Source organism: Colias eurytheme, chromosome 11 (genome assembly GCF_061535395.1).
Source record: "Colias eurytheme isolate Ceu_HAF_F1 chromosome 11, ilColEury1 Martin Lab GWU primary, whole genome shotgun sequence".
NCBI lineage: Eukaryota > Metazoa > Arthropoda > Insecta > Lepidoptera > Pieridae > Colias > Colias eurytheme.
Window position 1 is genome coordinate 5,820,397 of NC_142990.1, and position 26,186 is coordinate 5,846,582.

Sequence of the window (26,186 nt, forward strand, 5' to 3'; positions counted from 1 at the left end):
AATTAGTAATAAATGAATAGGACTCTCGGTAAAGCAAGCGGGTGACGTACTAATTAACAGTGGACGATTATTTAAATACAGAAAGTGATAACGTGGAGTACATTGACCGTGTAAGCCAATATTTACACAAGTACTTCGAGATGACTGCGATAATTCAATAAGTCTCTCTATACGGCACGTCATCCGATTCGCGACTCGCGTTTTTTATCTGTTTCCTGCTGTACTATAGTATTTTATCTTTTAAAACAAACTTGTAAGTTCAAGGCCCAGGAGAGTACCGTTACGAATTCATCGCATCATCAGAGCCCATTCTGATGCTGCCCGCGGCTATCAATGCAAATTACTCCTGACGAGCTTCTTATTAAGCAGTAAAGGCTATTTTACAAGAATTTCTTGATGTTTATCACTTTCTTGGTAGTCAATTGTATACATTCATTGTGAACATTCCAGATTGTAGATAAAATAGTAGATATATGGGACTGAAAAGAATCATGAAAAAAAAATACTTTCATTAATATACTTATTTTTATTTGATAAGTTTTATAAATAACCCTAAAAATGTAGTACTTAACCCTCCAATATTGTTTATTTAATTAATATCTCTTGAGAATAAAAACATGAAAAGATTGGCAATATTTTTTTCGTTTATTCATACTTCCTTCTATTTCCTATTCATAAAGGTCACATCACACGAATTGTTTGCATATTATCATATCATTTCATTTTTATAACAATGGTAAGTATATACTTACGTCTTATCTCGTTTATTTGAAATTTCATATTTTAAAGAGTTAATTTGCATATTGTAAGGTTATACGATGATAAAGCCAATTGTTTATTTACTTAGGACATCGTATGTTAAATATGAAAGGTTGAAACAATGATATTAGTATGGAGGACGTATACAAATTAAGTTATACTATTGTTACTAAACATTTGTCTCCAACGAAATATCTTTAAGCGGGTCTCCATAGTGCGAGCAGCCTCGCGAGGCACGTCAGTGTGGACGTGGCTTTGCCGAGGAAAATGACCTGTCATGTGCTGTCATTTTCCTCGAACGAACCAAGTTTATAAATCCACGGCAACACCAATTGTATTCATAGAAATCTAAAGTGCCTTGTTATTTAGATTTCTTTGATTGTATTATTACTCTTCGCCCAAAATATTTAATCAATCTGTCTATTAGAGCAATTTGTAAACTCAGAAAGACTTGACACGCAAATTGTTGCGTTCGCTAAATAGTTCGTCACGGGTTCAAATATTAAAGTCCTACATCAATTATGTTATAATATTATATTTTACACTAGCTGTGCTCCACTGTTTTGCCCGTAGTGCTCCTCTCCTGTTGGTCTTTAGCGAGATGATATATTATATCCTACTACTATTATAGAGGCGAAAGTTTGTAAGTATGGATGTATGGATGTTTGTTACTCTTTCACGTAAAAACTATGGAACCGATTACAATGAAATTTAGCACATAGGATACGTTTTATCCCGGAAATCCCACGGGAACGGGAAATATGCGGGTTTTCCTTTGAAAACGCGGGCGAAGCCGCGGGCGGAAATCTAGTATCCTATGCTCCTATAGCCTTCCTCAATAAATGGGCTATATAACACCGAAAGAATTTTTCTAATCGCACCAGTATAGTCCCCGAGATTAGCGCGTTCAAACAAACAAACAATCTCTTCAGCTTTTTAATATTATAGAATAGATTTAATATTACTATTATATTATTTAATCTTGTTTTATAAACACGTGCAGCTTTTAATACGATTTTATATAGCGTAGGTAAACATATTTGTATGTAATGAATGTAATGCTAGTCTTTTATGTTAAAACAATACCTAAGCAACATTGTGTGCTCTCATTAGATTACATTCATTTTTCCTCGTATCTTTTTATTAAAATACAACAAATTGTAAAATGAAAATTGTATAAAATTTTAGCTTAGAAAGATTTCTTTTTATTATTCTAGATTTTTTATAATCTATCCGTATCCAATATTCCTAATTTTATCCTAAATCCTATTTTTTTATAATTAATCAGCTAATAACTAGATTATAAACATTCAAATGTGATTGATACAATATTCTCAAATATATTTAAATTGTGGTATTCAATAAAATTATTGAATTAATTTCAAATATACACATAGAAATAAGAGAGATAACCATAAACCACAATCAAAACATCACATGAGTGCACGCGTGTGAATTCTATGGAAATAATTTTGTATATTCAATATTCATAACTAACCGCTATAATACTGAACTCATTAACACGTTCAGTACGGCATCGGGTCGAAAACACCTGAAGTGAACTATTCGCGCGGGCCGGAGAGAGATTTCTATTGCTATCGCATGGGCCGGGGTAGTTTACTTTAGGATTTTTTGTAGTGAGAGTGTGACAGATATATTGACTGGAATTCTGCCACTAAATAGTACCCATAAAAGGAAAAATATTGTATCGGATCTTAAAGACCTGATACGGCCTGCAAAGAAATTTTGTCCTTGCAGGACGGATATCGGATCTAAAAGACCCGATGCCTGATAACCCGATAGCCGGCCCTTGGTGACAGGTCAGTTAATTAGTGATGTGCATAATAATTAGACGTTGCGATATTGTATTGACATCTATTATTATATATCTAACAAAATTTTACGATTATGATGCGGCAATGGTAGCCGTGGTTGAGATTTTTGATAGTTAGAAAAAACATTTTTTACAAAGAGAAAAACAAATTTTGGAAAATAGATTTTACATTTTTATAGTGATTCCAAGAACTTTTTGATTCACCCTCGTATTGTCATAACTGTTATAATGAAGCGCATACTGTTTTTGAGGTAAAAATGAATTGATTTTTTTAAATTATATAGTCGATTCATTTGACATCACTAGCAATCATATTCACTAGTGCCGGGATCAGGTGTATAAGATCCTATAATTTTACTACTAATTTAACCTCCTTTAATGATATTTTTTTCAAAAACGGGTCTAATGTTGTTATGCAGTGATTCATTATCAATACATTTCAAGAAAGAATTTTCAAAAAAGTCTTCAACTGGATGACACATTTGATTTTAATGTCAAAAGGTGTAACAGGTCCTTTCCACCTGATGCCGGCCGTAAATGAAGTTCACCAACAGGTCTTCTAAGCCCTATGCCGGCCCAACGATAAGTAGCCAAAATCGGGCCCCGTCTTGAACGTGTTAATGGGAAACTCAGTAAATTTATCTCAAACGCGTAGGTGTTAGGTCTTCAACAAATCAGAAAGTTCTGCAGCCTGCAACGTTCATCACGTCACTTTATTTATTTTACTACTAGTGAGGGTTCTATTTCTGCTTTAAAAACTGATACAATGTTAATGTCAAGGTCTTTAAAATATTTTCGTTATCGTTATTTATAATTGCATTGGAATTTTCATTATAATTTGCATGTTTTACTTAACTCATAAGTCGTAGTTCTAGTAATCATTTACCTCTTCGTAGAAATTTCATTAGGTTCTATTTTGGTTAATTTATTAACCGAAAATAGAACCTAATGAAATTTAAATTAATGAAGCTTAACCAATACACATGCCCACTTATTAGTTACTAGATGTCCGCCCCGGCTTCGCCCGTGGTACATATTTCCAATAAAAGGTAGCCTATGTCCTTTCTCGGGTATCAAAATATCTCCATACCAAATTAAATGCAAATTGGTTCAGTAGTTTAGGCGTGATTGAGTAACAGACAGACAGACAGAGTTACTTTCGACATTGGAAATTCAAATGAGACGTCTGACGACGAGAAAATATAGCCAGATTCTTATTAGGAAAAAAATAAGCTTGAACCACATTATTCCTACGATATTTTAATCTGTACATAATTATTATTGAATCTGTACATAATAAGTGTCATAAATATTATTTTCGCAAATACCTACGTGCTTTTCTAGCCATTCTCTTTAGCACAACAGGATTAAACTTTAGATATAACCTGATTTAATCTCAAAAGCGTCACTCTCAGTTGGTAAATTGAGCTATTAACATTATAACACATTTAGCAGCTCTGCACGAGCTGGATCTGAATTTTGCAGTGTAATACATTATTTATGTTATGTGAAAATATTTATATTCACGCTGTTTATTTTTCGTTCTAAGAAAATATTTATATTTTAATGAACACACTTCCACGGCTTTGCTCGTGATACCTCTTTTCATTCAGACTTTTTTTTAATTACTATGCGTTAGATTTATCAGATTTAATAATTTTTTTGTGCCACAGTCCTTACAATAAATATTGTAAATAAATGACTATTTTATTATTATCCATAACCACACAACCATTTTCTGTGATCTGTGTGATGTGTCCATAATATTGATAATATGGCTTAGGTACCTACTAGTGATCCATCTATTTAGGCCTTTCGTACGCCTTTCTATCCTTTAAAAACTAAGTTGAAATCTGCCAATAATATTATATCAATTAAGTGATGCGTATTAATGTATTGGGATGTGATCTGAATATGATGTTTCCATTAAATACCTTAACACGTTACATTATTCATAATAAGGATTAAGGGAAGGCGTAGGAAGGGAATACGCGTGCGGCGTGACACTGATCTAATACAAAGTAGGTACATTAACATATAAATAAACGTTTATTATTGCTTACGTAATAGAAATAGAAATTAGATACCTACCTATACCTAAGTAAAAAGAAAGGGAAGGAAATAAAAGTATGCTCACTGCTCAGATTATGACGGATGTTGATTTTTGTCTTCGTTTATTTTTAAGTTTACAATAAGGAAAGTTGGAATAAAGAAAAGGTCGAAGATAATAATTTATTCAGTATGAACCAGAAATATTCAACTCAAACACGCCGGCGGGTAAATTACCAGCTTATAAATTTGAAAAATCTGACGAAAATTTCGTAAGACTATTTTTTTCTGGACAAACTTCAATAAGACTTATAATCTCATACAAAAAATTAATTCTAAAAGTGAACAATACATTTTATAATGTAACTGTATAAATATTCATCATGACAAGGTAGATTTATGCTTGTTATAGATTTGCATACAGAGCCTTTATTTTATAAAATGAATAGGTATCAAAACTAAAGCCTATCTTAAAAATTATGCAATGCATGCAAATATGTCATGCTAGCTTAACTTAACTTTCATATTTTCATAAAATAATATTTCCGTGTCGATTAATATTAAACTGAACGAGACGGAATTATTGTAGACTAGGTTTTCGCCCGCGCAGTCAAAGAAAAACCCGCATAGTTCCCGTTCCCGTGGGATTTCCGGGATTGCGTCATTTTCCCGGGATAAAAAGTACCTAGCCTATGTCCTTTCTCGGGTATCAAAATATCTCCATACCAAATTTCATGAAAATTGGTTCAGTAGTTTAGGCGTGATGGAGTAACAGACAGACAGACAGAGTTACTTTCGCATTTATAATATTAGTATGGATATATTTATACTTTAATGTTCTAAACATTTACGGCTTTGCATTATTATTCAAGCAAAATAAAACCGTGATGAAATTACACGAAACGCTTCTTCATGATTTTGCTAGAAATTTTTCAAAGGCGCTACGTATATTTTATTAAGCATACGTTTATTTTTGTACCTTTGGAGTATAATAAAATTAAATTTGTATATACATTATACGTATCTTTTAAATACGTATCATCCTACTAATATTATAAATGCGAAAGTTTGTGAGGATTTGTATGTGTGTGTTTGTTTATTGTTACTCTTTCACGCAAATACTACTAAACCGATTACAATGAAATTTAGCACACAATATATATAACTGAGATTAACACATAGGATAGGTTTTATCCCGGAAATCTCACGGGAACGGGAACTTTGCGGGTTTTTCTTTGAAAACGTAGGCGCGGCCGCGGCCCAGGCGGAAACAAAGAAAAACCCGCATAATATTCAAAATTACAAATTTATTCAAAATTTGTAATTTTGAATAAATATATAAACCTATGTAAATTAAGCATCTCTATGCTTACTGCTTAGCCTGTATGTGAGGGAAACTTACCTTAACAATTAACATCCTACCGATACCTATAACTGCATATATTTTAATATATTTTTAATTTCATAGATACGTATTTTCAGGAATACGTACTCCTAAAAAAAGTACACGTGTAAAATAATGCGAGCAAAGGTGTCTTATCAAGTCACGCAATGTAGGTGTAGTACATACCTAAATAGAATTCTAAGTTCAGGTGAAGTTCAAATCTATTTGAAACTTAGCTAACGAAGTTATATGCCAGCAGAAGCAAACCGAATGAACATGTTTAGTTGAATTATTTATTTGAACACTATTTCCAACATTGTTTCAGTAAATATAGTACCGTCAAATGTGGCTACTTGACCTTTACTTGGCAACTTGACCACACCTTCCGTTTAACAACAAAATATCAAATTTTGTAGAATTGAAAGCAAATTGACCTAACGTATCGATGTTGGTAGGTTTTTAAAATATTAATTGGCAACATATTTTAATTTTAAAGCGGTAACGCTGTTGGTTCTCGCAATATAACGTATCGAAGTGTGACTGTGACTAAGGATCTTTTGCCGGTGTCAGTATTATTATGTTTGTAGAGCTTAAACTGCACATCTCAGGTGAGTACAGTTTTGATATGTTGTGTAATAAACCCTAGAGATTGATTTTACAGTGGGAACTATCCAATTTTAGGCTCATCTGTCGAAATATTTGCTTGGGCATTGATGCCTCAGGTTAGGTCAAGTTGCCATTGACCGCTGCGTGGCAACTTGACCGACGCCTAGGGTTGACACAAAAAATAACGTGACTGTATTTTTTCCTTTTTTTATCTGTTTCGAGTTTTGCATAGTAAAATCAATAAATTTGCTGCAAATTTCGGACAATCCAGATACTTATACTCTCTTTGATGACAACGATTTAGCATATTTCTAATGAAAAATAAATGTTTCCTTACCTATTAATAAATACCTATAAGTATTAAGTAATATACATATACATATGTATTAAATTTAGTTTAATAAATAAATAGTTCATTAAAATTTGTGTCTTATTTGTGACAACCCTATCCGACATGTAATGCTTTGTATGAAATCATTACAAATCCCGTGGCAACTTGACCAGGTAGCCAGAGCCTAACAGTTTATTGTAAAGCTTCGGGCTGCAATATTTAAAAAGTCGAAGACTTAAAAAGTAATAGCAACTTAGCCTAAAACAAGAATATTAAGCATCTACCTATGAAAACTGATGTGCAAGGTCAAGATACCACATCAGTGTCAACTTGACCTGTATTACGTTTATTTGTAAATAATGTCAGATTCAATATATTTTAAGGAAATACCTAGTAAAAGTGAATGATGAAATCATTCATGACATGAACAAATCATAAAATGTTAATAAAAGTTTAACATAAATAAGTTAGCTAAGAAAAAGTAAAAAAATGTGGTCAAGTAGCCACATTTGACCGGTAAGTATTAATGTTAATTTTAACTACTGAAATATTTAACATAGCATACCTACAACGAATTTAACATAGAATTTAATAACAAATATTATAATTATTTATTTAAATAATATTGGAATTTTGGCATAGATTTGTATGTATTTATTTATAACTTATCAAATATTTCCGTTTTCGAGCATTTTTCTGATATAAAGGAAATAATAAAGCTCTTAAATCTTAATCACCCACGCAGAAAACTGCGTAATGTCTAAGTGATTTGAAGAAAAAGTAATAATTAAATTATCTGGTTCTTGACTTCTTGAAAAAATATTTTTACAAGTTTCACCTGAATTGATTATGTATGAGTGACCCTTCAATTTAGATTCCCTTTTGAATTACCTAGTTTCTTATCTAAGTTAGCTATAGTTATTTGAAGAGTTCTTTGGTACATAATTGGTTATATCTACTTACCTACTTACACAGGTGGGATTTTTTGGAAACTATTTGGATGCAGCAGATTGAAGGTATGCCCGGAATTTACGGCATTTATTAAAGTTTGAAGATTATCTCAATAGAAAAAAAATAACTAGTGTGTACCTACCTAAGTTTAACAGACTTTTATGTGGTTCGATTCCAGGGGGTGGTATGCGAATTTTTCGAAATCGTTGAATGCAGTTTTTTATAAATAATCTAATTGTTTCAAATACATGATCTAATTTTCTCTAGAAGCTTCAACCTTGTATTTTTTACGAGGAAAATCCTTGATGCTTGAGGTACATCTTATTGTGATTATCATTTGAACATCGCTTTGAAGCGTAAATAAAACACTTTTGAAATTTATATTGTTTATTAAAGATATCAATAATAATATGACAATCTGAATAAATATGCTGTAACTGAAGCACGAATAAATTATTGAAGTGAAAACTTCTTTAGCGGCGTTGGGTATAAAATCTTAAACTCGCGTCAGGACACCTGACCAGCCCCCCTAGACAAGTGGCTTTCTATTAGCGTAAAGTTCAATAGAATAGATTATGAATGTATGAGATTGACGTAATCAAACGTCGTCGTCGTCGTAATCAAACGTCAATCTCATACATTCATAATCTATTTTATTGAACTTTACGCTAATAGAAAGCCACTTGTCTAGGGGGGCTGATCGAAAAAGCGTAAGACATGCTCAACGTTAATAATCAAGTTTTCACTTCTGCCGGCACTCCCGGAGTGCAACCCGTCTTTTTTATTTTTACAAATACTTAGCATTTAAAATTTGTGTGCAGAAAAAAATATATAATTTCGAGCATTTGTCAATCAACGGAAAGATTACCTACTAAAGTGTTTATTGACATTAATAAAATACCTACGGTCTTTTGTAAAAAAAGAAAATTTCATTACAAATATTAATTATTACATCTCAATACGGCACACGATACATTAAAGCTTTTTAACACTCATATATTACGTCATTATATATTATATAATTAATTAATATACCAAAAGCAGTTCTTTTAATATGGACGGACATTGTTCAATAATGCGTGTATATTCTTTGCAAATTTTCATATTTTCATTTAAAAAGTTATCTACGTATAGACAGTAAAAAGATGATACTTATAATACCTAAAAGAAATTGTGAAAAACGTCGAGTGGAGAATAATATTAAGATATAACATAGTATCTATTGATTAATTATTACCTATGTTGCACAAATTTACATAATACACGTATATTATAAACAAAACATATCCATTTGTAGTCAAAATTAGTTGTATAACACGAGATTTATTAGTAATTTTTAAATTTTCAAGGGTTGTCTGATAATTCGGGTAAGTTCTCGAAGGTTCATTCTTAAAGGAGCAAACCGTTTAAGATTCAAAGTCAATTTTAATTTAATTGTTTCATGTATATTTAAACTAAATGGAAAAGTTAATTATGTGCGCTTTTATTATATTTACGAGTTAGATTTTCTTATTCATAATTGTGTCATCAATATGTGTCCTAGTAATACACCTTCAAAATTTGAGATATGAAATACACGTTGTAACTTTAACTTCAGTAGTTATACTTACGCAAAAATGTTATTTTAAATGTTTTGGGGTAATCACATATAGGGTATAAATATTTGTATGTAAAGTACCTATTGGGTATATATATTTACTTAAAAGCATCAAATTTACGACGATATTAAAAGTTTATATTTTTAAGGATTCCGTTATCATCCGCAAAATAATATTACGGATGGAATTACCCAGTGTGAATTACCAACAACAATAGAAAACAAAGTACACATTAACAAATAAGTAAAACTTAAAAAATACTAAATAACATACATTTGGTTACATTTACTTGTTCATGAGAAAAATGTCACGAGTTGAAAAAGCCATATCTACTTATCACTCAAAATTAACCCAAAAAGTTTTCGGCACTCCTGGCTGCCTCAAAATTTCGCTCCAACTGTCTGCATACGCGGATTTGTCATCGATGAGTGCCTTCCCTAGAATTTCTTTTTTCGCCATTTTAGTTTTACAACCGAGACTAATGTAAATGCTAACTTTGTTCAAGTTCGCTTTGAACACTGATAGCTTCACGGTTGCGGACTTGGGATCCCATCTGGCCGATATTGTTGGAGCGAATCTATCGCTTTTCCAGTAGCACTCCGCTTTATTCGCTTCCAATATTGTCGCCTTCAAATAGAGGGGCGCTGAAACAGAGGTCAATGCCAATATAAGCTGTTGGACAAATTTCAATAAACGACGATTGCCCATTTGATACCAGGTATTAGTATCGTAATACATACTTATAAAACAGATGAATATTTGGAAATATCTACAAATATACTATTTAAAAGATGTATCATTTGAGATTCAGGTTGTCAAACATAATGCCCGGAAATTTGGAAAAAGACGAATCAACTTAAATGATAAATAGCAGTTTGAACTGAAAACTATTGCTCACTTTCCCTTTAATAAAACATGTGACGTACAGTTGGTACGTATTAGTTTGAAGTTCAATCGGATGTACCTTGATTCAAAGCACGTCCAAACCAGGAAAACCACTCTCTCTATATCAATAAACAAAGCACGTTACGCTTCGCAAACTGTTAATTTTATAATAGACGTTAAGTATGAATGTTAGCATATTTTATAATAAATAAATAAAAAAGGTATAAATTAACGTAAGCTGCAAATGTATCAAAGTACATGAAATAAAGATATATATTCAGCCAGAATATGGTTTTACTTTGAAATAGGTCATACAAATTATAAATATAAAAAAATCAAAATTATTCTTTTTGACTTTGTGAGGGCGTTTGTGCACTACAAGGAATTTTACTGTTGGGTAATCCGATTTTTTACGGTCCAGTGTGGCATGAAAAAACCGATGAAATGGCTTGTGCACCTGTCCGTCTTTACTCGGATCAGTGTGGTACAGTTCAAGGAAGTTTGGCGGTATTGGTATGATTGTTTTTACATTTTACAAGAAACGAGTACAAAATATAGAATATGAAATATTATATTACTTACTTCGTTATAATAAAAAGTAAAGTTCCGTAAGAGATTTAAAATGTGTGTTTCACTTATTTATTTTAATCGGCGACGAGGAGCTATTCCCACTTGAACTTTAACTTACCAACACTTACTTAAATAATAATTATAGGGCATTTGAAAACAATTATACAGCGACTCGTAGGTAGACATTACTATATTACTTGCTCTGTGGTAGACACAAAAAACCATCCGAAATAGGGAAAAGTGAAATGTCGGACAGTAAAATTACATACATGTATACAGGGTGTCCCACTATTGGTATACTAAGCGCGAAGGAACTTGTAGTTTTGCATACACTGATCACGTAAAAAATACTTTAAAACAAAATTATGTACGTCCAAAATTTTTTGCTAAATTTTTCCTGAAAATCCATGTTTTCTTCTCTAGCTTCGCGCAGCCGGCATATACCGCTTCTCTAATATGAGCATTTTATCTATGAAAACATAATCTTAAACGATAGCTCACGTGCTGGTGGCAAAGTTGGGCGGCTCGCTTGTTATGGGTGTACACATAGAGTTTTAAGAATTCATCTATTTGAAAAAAAAATGCGTCTGGAATTTTTTAATTATTTTTTACGTACTCAGCGTATGCAAAACTATAACCTCCTTTGAGCTTAGTATACCAACAGTGGGACACCCTGTATAGTGCACAATCTAGTATTTAGATTAATGGCGTGCCATGCCGGACAGTAAAATTCCTTGTAGTGCACAAACGCCCTGAAGTTGTTCAGTTCAGGTGAAATCATTTGTTCAATATTTTATAACAAAGTTTTCAAATTCATCATAAAATTGTTAAGTTCCACACACGATTCTAAAAATAAAATCAAAAACATCCATGCCACCGGACGCAAAACCTCCGCAAAAAGATTCCACGCAAAAACACGAGGACAATCATAAGTAATTACCTTTATATTGTTCTTGTTCTTGCATTGTCTGAACGCTACACCGAAGTCTGTTCACTGTAAGCTGCACTGTATCATTTAACCCATCTTCACTACCCGTGTATAACAACGTCACTTCTAGCTGTCCCTTCTTGTTTTCGCGCTGAAAATAATTGATGTCTTCATTAATTAAATCACAAACATTGAAAACATAGGAGCTGAATTGTAATAAAGGATCCGAGTCTTATTTCAATTGACTCAAACATTTCTATTAAATATTTCAACCATGTAATTAAATAACTCTTTGACAATATACTGTTTTTGGACTTAAAGGAGTGACATTTTCAATTTTATTGGAGACACAAATTCTGAGAAAATCCAGTAAACAACGCAATTTAATTTTTCAAAGCTTGTTACCTCTAAAGGCCCATTTGAAACAATTTAATTTGAATAACAATAGACGCAGTTAACCCTAACCATTCTCCGATAATTTGAAAGCCAAACGTGTAAGTGACAAACAACAAATTAGAACGGATTTATATGGGAGTTCAACGATGTATGAACAATCGATCTCTATTTGACACAGCTGTTCCCCTAATCCCCGCTATAATAATAATTATTGTTATGTTTTAATAATTTAACATGAAATGCAATGCAATTTTCAGCATTTTAAGGTTTATTTTCAGCATACATTTGAATTGGCGACTATAAAATTTGAATCCATATCCTTAGAGATAAACTTCGTAATAAATACACATAAGACCTGGTCAGAAGCAAGCAAAATTTTATTTTACGATGTTGACAAAAAGGGAGCGGAAGTAAAATCGTTTATTGACATCCTCGTCTAAAACTGTGTAACTAGTTAACTACGTAATAAAAATACCCTACAAATTGAGAACCGATGTTGAACGGTGACAAATATCTATTAATTATTTACTCCATTTATGACAAGGACTATTATATAGATGTATGTATCTGTATTTAAAGATATGCCAAGAGTAAATATTAATAAAGATACCTAGTATATAGTATAACACAGTTATTAAAAATGTAGGTTCAATGTGTGCGAGTGAGGACGTTACTTTAATTACCCGCAGCAAACGTGCATGCACTTTGTGATTAGCTATATAAAACTATATTTCAATTTGAAATGGGATCTGAAGAAAATCATAGAAATTTATGAAAGTCTTGTTATTATACCTATTCAAAATGAAATTTCAAATACTGTATGCATAAAAGTACCTATGGTATAATTTCATTTAAATTAAAATGAAATATCTCAAATCTACGCCTGACGCTCCATCCTTAACGATGTCAATTAATGATAGTAACTGATAAGGCGTAACAACAGATATTCTTTTGGATAAGGAAAGTGTCATTTAGGTAAATATAAACTCTCCTCGCAAAAAACATCATTGCAGAATTACGCGCGATAAAAGTGTTTTAAATCTTTAATAAAGATTCCCAAGGCTGTTATCTTACGTCAGCTGTATAATATACGTTACATACTCTATCTGGGCTGAGTCAAGGTCAAAACTATTCTATTGTGCCTACACGAGCTCCAAGACTGTTTAAAATTCTCAATCACTCCCAATCTGCTGATGACTCACCACATCAATTAATAAAACTATTAGCGAGTTAGCCTTTGAACTGATGTTAACTATCTGTTTATGTGTAATTGCCGTGAATAAAAGCTGTCCATAATTTAGAAATTAAACACATTTAGCAGCAAGCTTGGTAGCGCAGTTTGGGCCTAAATATATTATCTACAATTTATACAACAGACAATGTTTATCCAATTTAATGTGAACGTTGCTGTAAAATCGCTTTACCGTCAAATAAAAGCGAACCTATTTATAACTCCTGTACGGTAAACTTTTGTGATCTGTAACGTATATGGGTCGACAGAAAATATTTATACAAGCAATAGAGTTATGTCGGTGAGGAAATTCAGTCCACGTTCTATTAAAATTGGTTCACCACCATAGCATTTAACAGTTACGGGTAAGTAACTGGGAGCCAATAAAGACGCTATTGTATCCAGTAAGTCTATAGCGATTGAACCCCACACAAAAAGCAGTGGATCGTATCGATATCAGAGCAGCGGCAATTTTCTCAGACAGTTCCTAATCAAATAAAAACCCTTCAACGCGGCAGATTGTTTGGAGCACAATAGCTTTTTCTTTCATCCTGTGTTTCGACTACGTACCTAAACGTGGTTTGGAATTGTAGGATTTATAAAGTCAGTGAAAGGAATGCTATGAAATCCAAAATATTCCCAATTTATAGTGACTATAATTTTAACAATGCCTAATGAATTTTAATAATGCTATTTACAAAACTCGTTTATTTTAATATAAATAGTTTCAGAGCCCTTTACTTCCAAACTATGTAAAGATTGGTCTTGAATAAAACAATAATCTTCTTCTCCCCATACTGATAATATCTCGGATTGGGTCTACAGTATTTATCGTTTACGTTTTAACGCTAAAGCGATTGAACGTTTTACTGAAATTTGGTAGAGCTAGTAAAAAATTTTACACTTTCTATGATTGCATGCCTCAAAGTATTTCGTCATTTCATATATTTTGTATCCATAGAAATTATTAAACGGTCTAATATTATTATTTTTAATGCATTGTGCTAAATTACTACAGGTGCATGTTGATAAACAACTACCTACCTAAAATAAGATTAAAGTCATGTGGAAATTAAATTCTTGTCAAATACAACATTTACAAACAATATTTAAAAGAATTTACTTACTCGTGTATCAATAGTATTAAGTCCACTTGTTATCGCATTAATTGGTCGCCAAATATCAGGTGTTCCAATTAAACCATTTTTTAAATCATTCTGAAATAGTTTCGAGTCAAAATTCCACGTCGCAGCACCAACAGTTCTTCGTTTTTCTAGAATAGATTTTTGTGTTATACTCTCAGCTTTAGTGGATTTAAAGCTACTGAATGTTTTTTCCAATAGTCCGGATTTTGTCTTTGGTTCTTCATCGTTCATTAATTTCATAGTTGTCTTTGCATCTAAAGTTTTAGCGCTTTTTCTTTTGTCTCCTTCTAACTTTGGCGCCTCCAATAATGCATAAATTGTCAATGACAAAAAGTGACCAGCTAGCTGACTTTGAAGATCGATTTTCTCATTTGGCTTTTTCGTATCCTTTGGTTTAAGCTGGAATTTAAAATCTTCGTTCCAAACGGGCCAAGAACTGTCTTGTAAAGTCGTCTCATATTTGCTGTCCCCAGGGAAAACTTTAACCTGAAAATTATCAAATTTGTTCGTAAATAATATGTGTAATATTATGGAATGGGAATTGTTTTAATAACTTCGTATGCGCTGAACAACGGAAATTTAATAAGGACAGTTTGTCGTGTGTTCATTTGTGAAACGATTAGCAATAAAGAATAATTTACTTCAGGTCGTCTCAGGATGATCTTTAAATATAAGAAGGAAATACAGCATTGACATTTTGATAACATGTTTTTATCGGGATTCATTCGGGACTCATACTTCGAATTTTGACCTAATTATACGTTAAAGTAAAATTAATGCTTTATTAGCGTATTATTGGCCTCCAACCCGACCTTTGGTACATGGAAACTTTTATTGGAATTTTGAAGTTAATATTTAAATGATAAACAAACCTATTGCCATTATCGAGGGGACATCATACGAAACGACTCTAATTCTAAAATTTGACGATGTTTATCTTCTTCTCTTTGAAAGGCAATACGTTATTAATTGTTACTTTTATCTAGAGGGAAATAAATTAACGATCTTACAGGGTTGCAGCGCTATCTGAGCGTTAATTTAATTAACATAACTGGAGCTTAATTGTCCTCCGATAGTGAATTACTACCGGCGTTATAAGCTACTGTATTTCAATGAATAATTATTATCCTTACTTGAGAACCATTAATTATGCTATGTTTTCAAAACATTTTTCAAACAACGTTCGCGTTGTCTTGCGTAAGTATTTTATTTTGCCGTTGAATTTGGCCTTTACCAATTCAGCTATTCAGGATAAAATCCAGACTATGAGTTTTCTTGATCTTCATGCTCATTAAATATTATAATTATTTTGTTCAATTTATAGTTTAAAATTCGGCTGCAGGATTAGTGCGTCACTAATCCTGCTGTGGGATTATAAAAAACCAAGATTGATTGAGTTAATTATACAGTAGTATTCTTTACAAAACAGAAATATGATACGCACGTAGAAGTAAGACAAACTTATCCAATAAAATTAGCTGTGGACTATGGTACTATTATTATATTGTACTGTGGTATCTGCGGTGTATCGAGTTCCGATCAAACAAGCTCCAGAACGGTAATTAATAATACTGGTAGGATGACATCGATATACTGAGGACAAAAATTATTTTTAATTATTTCTATAGTTATAGGTACCTACTCGTATGTGTTACTAACAATTTATGAGGGATCGGGGATGGTGGTCGTCTTGATGTTTGTATGGTGATAATAATTCATATTACCTATACGGGTAAAATTTGATTACATTATTAATGTTAAGGTGCGTAAAATGTTGTGTGACATAACATTAAATTAATAACGATAATCGCTCTCTCTTCTATTTAACCTGTCAGAAACATTTCTATATTTCAGAATACATTGTTTTGTTTTTCTAATTTTGGCATCTAGGTATGGCACAATTTGGGTACAATTTGGGCACAATGTAATGGTTCATAGATGGTTTGTAATATTTATCAATTAACACCATTTTATTTCGACTTTGTCAATTCACTCAATCGTTGGGACAACAAACTGATGCTAATTTGTCTCATGTTTCTATTAGAGTAAGTTATCACATGTAGGCATAACCTTTCGCAGGCCAATGTTTTCACAATACTCGTCAATAACGATGAATAATTTACAATAACGACAACAATTTATTTCGTAACAATATGATGAATCGAAAATAATCTAATAATTCATTTCGATTTGTTAGATTGCGAAAATTTCCATGAATAAGAAATAATTGATTTTTAATTTTATTTAAATGAGGATTCAGTTATGCTGTCTATATAAATGAACCTCTAAAAATCCATTGTGTTTTGAAATTTCAAAACGTGTTGAAAGTGACCAAAAATTATGTGTGTTCAAAATTTTTATGTATAGGTAGTAAGTATTTCAATATCAATGATATAACCCTAAAATAGAACATAGATAATAATTTAATCTGACCTATAGCCAACAGCTTATTATGTTATTACCTATTAGAAATTTCATGGTACAATGTTATAAATAAGTTATTGGAACACCGAAAATGCATAGCCGGAGATAAGAGACCGATAACGCGACGTTCACAATGTAAAGGGTCCTATGATAACAAAAACGATAATCACCGTTGACGTCTATATAGATCGATTTGGTGACGAATCTACAAATACTTCATGCAAATAGAATACTCCTTTTGCAGCACTCTTTCCAAATCTATTTCTCATACAACATATTATAGTAGGCATAGAAGATGGTTGATGCTGGTTTTATTAAACTATTTAAATGATCGGCGTTTAGTTTTATTCACTTGTACGGCACTTTTAGCCAAAAATCGTATGTCCAACATTACAATCCATCAGTCCCCGGAATCACAGACACAATAGAAAATCTATTGTGTCGCGCCCCGATCGGGGCGCTCGGTGGTCAATGGGTTAAGGCGTCCGAGTTCAACTAGAATTGATAGAGCCCGAACCACACCCTAACTCTACCAATGATAATTGCATGACTTGTACAAAGTATATTTTGTACAAATTGTGTCTATTTGACGCTATCTCACGTATTCCATTTTCTTACTCTTGTTTATGTACTTTACAAAATGCCTGTTTTTAAAGTTAATTGCTTAAAAATGATTAAAAGAATTAAGTGATGGCATTCTTCATACTACTTTAATGTAATCAGTTTTTAGTTTTAGAAATTTGTAATAAGTTTACAAAAACCACATCCCTAATGAGTATATTATTATTTATTAGAGTTACATAGCCATACCTAATATTCTAATCCTACTAGTAATATTATAAATGCGAAAGTTTGTGAAGTTGGATCTGTGTGTGTATGTTTGTTACTCTTTCACGCAAATACTACTGAACCGATTACAATGAAATATAGCATATAGAGGGTAACTTGAATTAACACATAGGGTAGTTTTTATCCCGGAAATCCCACGTGAACGGGAACTATGCGGGTTTTTCTTTGAAAACGCGGGCGAAGCTGCGGGTGGAAAGCTAGTAAGTTATAAATCTACCTAAGGGGCATAAAAACACGAAGCCTAGGTAGGTATATTGTTCCCATTGATTTCCCACTTCGTAATATTATAGACACGCACGAAAAATCATGGCCAGCTGAGGCAGCAAATACGTGACATACCTACTTTTTCAGGTAAGTAGATAAATAAAGAATGAAATCCAAGGCAGAAATTAAAATTGAAAACGTTTATAAAAATAACTTTAACTTCAGTAACCACATATATTTTTGACAAGACTGAAGATACGGGATCTTCAGCTATCACTTTATCTCGCAAGCGGTAAACCGCAAAACTACGCGAGATAGACAAACTAGTCTACGGTTAAAAAACGATGTGCCGATGCCGATGCCGATGATCAATGTACTGTGCCATGGAAATTAATTTTGCCGCACATTGACGATTTCTACCCGCAAGCATTTTGTAACATTGCTGTTTAAATCAGTCGCGGGAATAATTACTGCAAGCGAGACCGCTTATATTCGTTTCCTTGGCTTATATCACCGAATTCACGGCTAAAAATCGCGGCGGTAGAGCCGTAGTATGATGACCTAGGTCTTTATGTTTAGTTATAAGTACCTACTACTAATTCAGATTCGTTTCCTTATCGTTATATGGAAACTCATACCTACAGATAGTCAGTTAACTACTTCCTTGAGTTCCGGATAAAAATGCTTCAAGATATAACTAGGTAAGTAGGTAGATAATGTAGGTATTCCACGTGTTTTACGTACTTTTCACGTATAGAATATTATTATGTACGTGGTTTATTCTTTTTTGGGTCTGGACTCTGGATATAGAACAAACCCATGACCTTTGGTTAACAACGAAAATGTGCTGTGACGAAACTAGACCAATTCAAAACGAATAAAGAATGTATCTTGGAGGTATGATGATATATATACCTATTAATTCTGTACCTAATTAAAACATATACTAGGTTAGGTATAGGTACCTAGGTATATCCTCTTAGATCAAATCTTATACCTACTTATGTAGCCTTAGAGCACTAGGTATGCTCTGTGGCTCTAACCTATTTAGGTAATAGAAAATATTATGTATTCATTTAAATAGGTATATATTATGTAATTTGTATAGGGAGCATAACGTCCTATTAAGTATTTTTATGTGTCACGACTTACGAGCTACGTTTTTTCTACACTAATATTATAAAGAGGAAAACTTTGTTTGTTTGATTGTAATGAATAGGCTCATAAACTACTGGACCGATTTTAAAAATTCTTTCACCATTCGAAAGCTACATTACCTATCCACGAGTAACATAGGCTAGGTTTTATCCCGGAAATCCCACGGGAACGGGAATTATACGGGTTTTTCTTTGAAAACGCGGGCGAAGCCGCAGGCGGAAAGCTAGTTATCAATAAGTAGGTATTTTCTAAATTAAACATGCCGATTTAGCGTAAAATATAGTAACTAAGACGTATAGATAGGATCATGGATAGGATTACATTTTAAATATTTACTGGTTACACAAAAAATCCTATGTCAATGGAATAATACAAGCACAGAATACAAGCTATTATACCTAGTTTCATAAAAAAAATTGAAAACTGTGTATCTTAAATGACAGTATTTAATTACCTTAACAAGGTATCCGTGGGCGCGACTGAGACCAAACAAAGACGGGAGATTGCGAGCGCCGATAACAGTGACAAACAAATTTTTACTTATTGGATGTAATGATAACTTAAATCCTATCTCTGGTTCCAAGCTACCACTACCGGCCAGTTGATTATCCTTATTATTATTTAAAATATTCTTTAATTTACTAAAAGAAAACGCCATCGTATTTGAAAAACATAAAACTTCTATCTGCAGTCAACTATCAAACGCACATAAAACCGGTTTAGCAGTTAAATTAATCAAAACACTTCAAACACAATGTACACTAATTGTCGTTGGATCACTCATTTGAATTAAGTGCCTACATCACATACAAATTAAAGTAAGTTCAAATGAAAACTTTGAAAAGTTTATGAAACAAGCCTAATATTAGTAAACACCAATAACGTTTGACAAACCACGATTGTTATTTGTTACTGAATTGAATAGTTTGAGAAGTTATGAACTGTCAAACTTTGTACGTCGAAAACAAGTCAAAAATAATGAATGACATCTCATGGTGGCAGTACACATTGGGCCAACGTGTTGGGCCAACGGGTTGGGCCAACGTGTAGAGAGCTACTTGGCGGTATGTTGGCTTCATTAGCCTAGTTGGCGCCAATATTGGCAGGCCAACCGAATGTTGTCGGTTTTTTGTGCACACATCAAAGGATCTTGGCGCGCTCCACAAACAGCGTTCACACGTTGGTGTCTTGTTCAGTTTGTTGTTACTCGTCAGCGGAGACAGTATCGTTGCGCGTCAATGAAATTTACGTTTAACCATGTTCCGATAGCGATGGCGGCGCCGAGGTTTTACAATTCGTAGATTTGTATCGACATGAAGGAATAATTTGGAATCCACGGCATGAACTACACAAAAATAAAACCATATGACTCAATAAATTAGATGTTCTATTTTCTATTTATTATACATATTATTCTAGATGTTTTTCTTACCTAACTTTCATACAATGCGATAAAAAAATGAATATATTTATAAAATGAGTAAAATAGTATTAAAAAGTTACTTGTTCTTAAAAATTAAATAACAATATACAATGAGCATGATTTTGATCAAATTGTGCTTTATTACATAAATAATATTATCATTTAATAAAATAATATCTAAAATCTAATCTTTAAAGAAAATTAAATTAAATGTAAAATGTACACAATTTAAACATTTGAAAAAATCTAAACATAATAATGTTTTATTTATACAGTTATAAAAAAAGGACAATAGAGATTGGAAAATGGTATCATCGCAGACGGCAGAGTACACTCATTGTTATTGATGCACATGTACGTAATAATTAAACGCACTGTATATAAATAAATTGCCGCGGCTGCAAAAACTTCTACGGACTACGTCCATCTTTGAAGCGCCAATGCAGAATGATCAGTACGCCAATGTGTGAACAGGAATCTTGATATCCTTCATTTTTTCCCAACACGTTGGCCCAACGCCTTGGCCCCATGTGTACTGCCGCTATTACGACTTACACCAATACTACAAACATACAAAAAGTACTATAGCACCTATATACAACACATCGTTGTTCGGATATTTATAATTTAGCCGTATTTCATATGTACGAACTTATGTTAAGCACGCCATCTTGTGTTAATTTTATAAACAACTATTTTATCTGTCAATAAAGTGACATAAATGACCCAAAATATGGCGCGGTGTCCACTAGGTACTTAGGTAGTTATGTGGTACTAATGAATAATGATTAGGTTCAGTTCATTTAATAACGTCTTAAATTTAAATAACCACTTTCTATAAAATAAAATTAATTACCTAGAATGCCTAGGTACTGGAATTATGTATCGCAAGGAACAAAATGTTATTATACAATGTATTATATCTATGTAATATATCTCAATGATTTAGAATATGATTTTTATTGCACATAGCACAAGTGGACATTATTTTAAAAATCTTTCCATCATTTCAAGAGATTGGTCGTCGATAATTTTTTATGAACTTAAAATGCTTAAGCTTTCATTGCACTAAAAATGTTTGCAATTCTAATATCATATTATATTTTTCAATTAAGTACTATTGTTATGATTTATTTTAGCCAAAAATTGAAACAAAAATTATATAAAAAATACTTTATTCATATATCATTGAACATTACACAGCAATCTGTACAAAACAGGTGCATATTATAGTCACAATCTGAATATATTATAACCATACACATAGAGAAATAAAATCTGCTTGCAAACAAATTCACTTTAAATCTCATAAGTTTATGACCTAGAGAAGAGTTGACTGATACATGCCATGATCCCATCATAGTAATGTATGAATATTGATACAATTAACACGAACATTGCGAAGCAAATCCCTGTAATATACATAAATTGGCTGGCTTCTTGGGGAGTTGCTAGGAGTTCTTCACTGCTTGTATCTCTATCCAAGGCATCAAACTCTGATGTGTCTGAAACACAATACATTTGAAAATGATTTTTGATACTAAAAACATTATTAAAAAACTATGTAAATATCGAACAAATACTATGTACTTATCTATTATTTCAGTAAGCCTAGCCTAGTATTATGAATAATACAGAAGACGTAAATTCATGGAATGTCGCGCTTAAGAACAACAATTCAAAGTTACCTGCTGGAGTCTCAACATCGCAAATAACATCCCCTTCGGTTATTTGAAGATCAAGAAGTTCTTTTACAGATACCAGAGCCTCTGCAGGCGCCTCTCCGGGGAATAAATAATCACAGAGATATAAAGAGCCAACGGGAACTAAGACTCGCCTCGGTGGTTCATTAAAACAGACTTTTTCTGCAAACATAATAAATAGGTCTTTTAACAAATAAGCAGATATATAAATTCACGAAATGATAAAAAAAAAGTATATAGGAAATCTTAAGAAAATTAAAAAAAAAAGACGTGTGGCACTCAGGGACTGCCGCGGTAAAGCTATTGCAAAGCATGCCTTCAAGCCACACCTCCGCGTTCGTCGGAGTGGGGAGCGTGAGGATTTTTCGTTACGGAATTTCTCGATTCGGTCCCCGCGCTCAAGGCCCGCGATAGAAGCTATGCAATAGCTTAAAAATTAAATACAATCGTAAGAAAAATTGATGTCATACCTTCAGGTAACAAATTGTCATCAATTAACGCATCACAGTGCATTGTAAAACGTGATGCAAGTGACCTTATAATGTCCTGTTTGACGGCAGCAATCGCTTCACTAACAGTGGCTTTTGGATACATGAATACACTTGACGCTACCACTCCACTGAAGTGTATATTACCATCACATTCTAGATATTCAACAGTCTCGGGTAGGGAGTTTTCCTGCAAAATATTAATGGGCGATGTTTGACTTTGGGAAAATCGATGTTTGAGTATAAAATTAAAAGTTTTTAATTTATTTATTTATTTAAAACACACACTAACATTAGATTCCCAATACGATAGTGGTTTTACATTTAATTGGTTACATCGAAATTAGAAATATTTAACATACAAACAACAAGTTTATTATAGATAAAAAAAAATTCAGTAAAATTAATTCAGAACAAAAAATCTTGAGTTGATGTGATTATAAATTCAAACATCATTGACTATCAAAAAAAAAATTAAACTAACTAGTAACATGCATACTTACAAATGGCACAAACAATGAAACATGCATTGATTTCAACACATCTTGAGCAGATTTTGTACTATTTTTTACTTTTTTCTTCTTATTTAGCTGTTCCAGTTGTTCAGAACCCTCCTTTAATTCTCCATCAATGAACATAACACTAGTTTCAATTGTTTTATGTGCAGATTCTAGAATTTGCTGTGAACAAAAAGTTTATAATAAATACATTTTTCAAGTTCACAAACTAAGTTAAATAATTTTTTATTCATAACAGTAACAAAGCTAAGGGTGCAAATAAAATATGAAACCAACCTGAAATTGATGTTTAACAGATATACCACTCTTCTTCACTATGACCGGATATACTTCATCAAATTCATAATAGCAGTCCAACCTTTGCCATTGTTGTGGTTTTGGTAAGAATTTCCACTCTACAGGTTTGATTGAAGTCTTGTTACCCGTCCCAACCTCCACACTTTTACAAGTCAATACTTTAGTACTTGTACACATATGCAGAATCAATCTCTCATTTGAATGAGGATAATTACCATTCATATATGGATTGGCATTCTGTGCTTTAAATGTGTAATTTAAAACTGACTTCACTTTACTGAAGTAATTGGGATCTTCAAAAATATCTTCATCGCTTGTTACAAATATACCTGAAAATACATGATACATAATATTTTAGTGATAAGGAAAGAAAACTTGCAATGATTATTGTACAGCAATAGCAAACAGATAATTTAATACTTTCACCTATTATTCAGCCTTTTATTGTATTAAATAAAAACATATTACCATTACAACAATACTACTTTCAAATAATAAAATTAATGAACCTTGAACAAACATTCCTCCGGGCAACATTCTTGTAACATGTTTGGCATGATCAGCTACCCAGGTTTCAGACACTCCTAACAAGTTCCTTAAAGGCTCTGGCTTCTCTGATGTAAAACTATTCTCCGATAATGCATCAGGGCTTTTTTCTTCTGGTGTCCGTGCAAGATGAATGACATTTTCACGTGCCTCAGTTATCTAAAAACATTTTATTGTACTAAGATAAGTTAAAATTCTTTAACGCATATATTCTAACAAATGTCAGTCACCTACCTGTCCCAAAATTAAACCAATTACATAAACTTCCTGAGTGGCATATTGTTCCAAATACTGAAGGCAATGCTCCGGTGAATAAACTGTTCTTACCATCTTGATAAACTAAAAACAAAACAATAACATATTTTTAAGCCGACCTCAAAGTGTCTCCACAACCAATTTCGAGTTGGTGCTACATTTTGTTAACAAATTACAGAAAATTAATTCAACCAGTTAATAGCAGGGAAATATTTTCTCAAAAGTACTCATAATAGACCAATTTTAGATAGGCACCTACCACCGCATATACTTCTTATTTGTTTTAAGCAGTTTTACACACAAAATAAGTTACGATGGTCGTAGAATTTACAGTAAGTTTACAAATTTATTCTAACACTTGTCGCATGTCTGGTTTATTTGTCAAACCGCAAACGTCACTTGACATTAATAAATTGACATTTGACTGCTGGCAGTCCATATTGCAACGTCAGTTTTTAATCCTCGACGACCACAGAGTACTTATTCTTTTAAGTGACTAGAAAAACTTGATGCTGGACAATCTTTGGAGTTTGGACAATGGACATTGATGAGATACTATTACTATGTATAGAGAAGCCACCGCCTACATGACCCGGACAACTGAGGTCGGCCGGCCACACTGCACTCAGTCGCTTTAGCGCGATGGTTACGTTCATGTCTTGTTTGTTTTAAAGCATAAAACATTAAACTTATCAATTAATATGCCCTCGAGTGTGTTACGATATTGCACTAATAATTCAAGTAATGCGACAAAATGCAAAGGAATAACTTTTCATCGGAAATAGATAATTATTTTTAAAACTTGGTTAAAATACTACGTAACACGGCGTAAAATTTAAAAAATATTGTTTTACACCGTGGCTTATTTTGTTAGATTTTCAGTATTTAAAAATACATCATCAAATTTTCAAAACAATGGTAATAGAAACTAGTGTGATGATAGGGTCGGCGCAGAGCGAAGCACAGCGCATTTTTAATTGGTGGTCAAAAGTATTATCGACAATTCGACATTGTCCTCATTAAAATAATAGGCTATTGATAATAGGTAATATAAGCTATAAGATAATAGGTATTCAAAATAAAAAAACAACAATTTATTTCCGAGAAGCATCGAAGAGATCACATGCGAAAGGTAGCGCGCTGCGCTTTAGAATATTATTTTAATGAGAACAATCAACAATGTCGATAATAGTTTGACAACGAAAAATGCGCTGCGCTGCTCTCCGCCATATCAACGGCGCGCGCGCCAGCCTATGATATATAAAAAGCTCATTAATTAATTAATTATTATTAACACTATTAAATGTTACTATGAGTATAGGTATATTTAACGCGTTGTGTGGTTTTTATTACTACTTACCCCGACTTTGCTTGTTTCTATCGATATTAAATAATGTAACATGGACTTAGAAATGAATTTTAAAAAATGGGACCAATAATTAAAATATCCATGACTACGCTGCGATGCATTGATGACATTATGCACCTAATTAATATTTTGATTTTATTTCAATAATATAATGTAGTTCAGCTTGATTGAGGAATTTAAGTATATCAAGTTTCTAAGTTACAGTTCTCATACACAATTTTTTTTGAATTTTATATTCAGGTAAAACATAATACATAATATGTTCATCAAAATAATTTTACACAC

At 32.5% G+C, this 26,186-nt stretch overlaps 2 protein-coding genes across 3 annotated transcripts; both read right to left on the minus strand.

Annotated features, from left to right (window-relative positions):
* Window positions 1–9,293: 9,293 nt before the first annotated feature.
* Window positions 9,294–20,243, minus strand: LOC149904591 (uncharacterized). Its single transcript, XM_090107326.1, has 4 exons — window positions 19,757–20,243; window positions 14,650–15,153; window positions 11,908–12,046; window positions 9,294–10,156 (listed from the first exon to the last, which is right to left on the minus strand). Exons 1-4 carry the CDS (start codon window positions 19,958–19,960, stop codon window positions 9,849–9,851), a joined length of 1,155 nt encoding a protein of 384 aa, XP_089963452.1. The 5' UTR covers window positions 19,961–20,243; the 3' UTR covers window positions 9,294–9,848.
* Window positions 20,244–21,883: 1,640 nt separating this feature from the next.
* LOC149904592 (protein odr-4 homolog) lies at window positions 21,884–24,950 on the minus strand. Of its 2 annotated transcripts, none has more exons than XM_090107374.1 (8): window positions 24,792–24,950; window positions 24,512–24,616; window positions 24,241–24,436; window positions 23,711–24,060; window positions 23,420–23,596; window positions 22,899–23,106; window positions 22,414–22,590; window positions 21,884–22,230 (listed from the first exon to the last, which is right to left on the minus strand). In XM_090107374.1, the coding sequence occupies exons 2-8, from the start codon at window positions 24,605–24,607 to the stop codon at window positions 22,040–22,042; spliced, it is 1,395 nt and encodes a 464-aa protein (XP_089963500.1). In that variant the 5' UTR covers window positions 24,608–24,616; window positions 24,792–24,950; the 3' UTR covers window positions 21,884–22,039. The 2 variants fall into 2 exon arrangements, with proteins under 2 accessions (XP_089963500.1, XP_089963501.1); XM_090107375.1 differs by having other exon boundaries at window positions 24,788–24,924.
* Between the last annotated feature and the right edge of the window lie 1,236 nt (window positions 24,951–26,186).